Genomic DNA, 1,587 nt, shown 5'->3' with positions numbered 1-1,587 from the left:
TCTTTGGCGAAGTTGAAGATGATTCTCTTGGTCGGCGGCGCAATTTTGCCGTTCACACAAAAACACAACCCCGGCCCAAGACGCACAATCTCTTCACAGTCCTTGCTTTCCTCTCCGCCCTCCACCATCCAGAGAACCCTACGCCACGGTCATGCCATGAAAAGATCGTGCGGTCGTCAACGGCGCAGCCACCTCCCACGCGTTCGTCGCGGGATCGTATCGCTCAAGCGAGCTGAGGGCCTCCCACGCATCCTCCTCCCACGCATCCTCGTCCTCCTCGCCCCTGCCGCCCACAGCGTACAACTTGCCTTCCAGCGCCGCCACCCCGGCCCCGAAGCGAGCCAGCGTCAGCGGCGCCACCGCCTCCCACGCATCCAGCGCCGGGTCGTACCGCTCCACCGAGCTGAGATGGTCACCGTCGTACCCGCCCAAGGCCACTCTCAGGCCCTACAAAGCATCAGATCATCCACTTGGGGCAGGGTTTCCGCGGAAAATTTCTTTTTCTGAAAATTCCAGCGTGAAGAGAGGGAAAACCCCGACGGGAGGGCCCAGACCTACCCTACCTACCCCGTCATGATGTACGGCCAAGCAAAAAGAATACACACCTGTTCGGCGGCTGAAAAAGGGGTGGACGCGTCTACCGCGGTCTACCGCGGTCTACCAAGTCTTCAAGTCTACCGGTAGACTGGGGTCGTAGGTTCATTACGGTCTACCGGTAGACTGCGGTCGCTCGTCTACCAAACGGTCTACCGTTTAACTCAGTCTACCCCAGTCTACCGGTAGACGGTATGTATGTATGTAGAAAGATGAACAACAGGCAGGCTCGGACTGGACACCAACGCGGTATGGGTGGACGCGAGACAGATGATGACGACACGCACGAGCGACACAAAGACACAAACAGGCTCACAAGACACACAACCAGCTGGCTGCCACACACCCTGAGACGGTAGACGGGCCGCAAAGCATACCATACCCCGGAAAAAGTTGGAACCCTGCTGCGGCCCAGGCGTTATTTCATGAGGTCCGTCTTCGTGGCTGCCACGCGGCAGCACGTTGGAAAGTCCACCACCTCGCTCGGCCTCCTCGCCGCTCTCTCCTCCCGTGTCCCGCTCGAGTCGATCGGTGTGTCCGCCTCACACTCCCACCGGCCTCGCCTCACGCCGTATTAGCGCCGTTGCCTCCCACCGGCCTCGCCTCACGCCGCATTAGCGCCGTTGCCTCCCACCGGCCTCGCCTCACGCCGCACTCGGACTCCCTGACTGGGCCAGGCTACCTCAAGCCCGTCGGGCAGCAGCACGTGGAGGTGCAGGCGGCGGCGGAGGGCGCGCCGCCTCTCCGGGTTGACAAGGACTGCCGGCTCGCGAAAGAATACTTTGGGCTTCGGTGCGAGTACAAGCACATGTCGCCGGTGCTGATGCCGCGAGGCTTCACGAAGAGCTATGTGGACGGCGAGATCGACATGGAGCGGCAGAAGCAGGCGCTGCTGCACGCCTGGGAGGCGCTGCGGGCGGCGCACCCGAACGTGGTCGTCGAGGGCACCGGCCACATGGGGGTCGGCTCCATCGTCGGCCTCGACAACGCCGC

The 1,587-nt window shown here is 62.3% G+C and overlaps 1 protein-coding gene across 1 annotated transcript in view; it reads left to right on the top strand.

Moving 5' to 3' along the window:
* Positions 1–1,019: 1,019 nt before the first annotated feature.
* EMIHUDRAFT_246323 (hypothetical protein) overlaps positions 1,020–1,587 on the top strand; it is a gene marked incomplete at both ends in the record, with an annotated part of 1,310 nt that continues 742 nt past the window's right edge. Inside the window, 2 exons of the mRNA XM_005766633.1 lie at positions 1,020–1,125; positions 1,272–1,555. Of these exons, the coding sequence (XP_005766690.1) occupies positions 1,020–1,125; positions 1,272–1,555 (390 nt within the window). The remainder of the gene's footprint in view (positions 1,126–1,271; positions 1,556–1,587) is intronic.

Source organism: Emiliania huxleyi (genome assembly GCF_000372725.1).
Source record: "Emiliania huxleyi CCMP1516 unplaced genomic scaffold EMIHUscaffold_503, whole genome shotgun sequence".
Lineage (NCBI taxonomy): Eukaryota > Haptophyta > Isochrysidales > Noelaerhabdaceae > Emiliania > Emiliania huxleyi.
The sequence above is the reverse complement of the archived record's forward strand: the minus strand, read 5'-3'. Positions and strand labels throughout refer to the sequence as shown.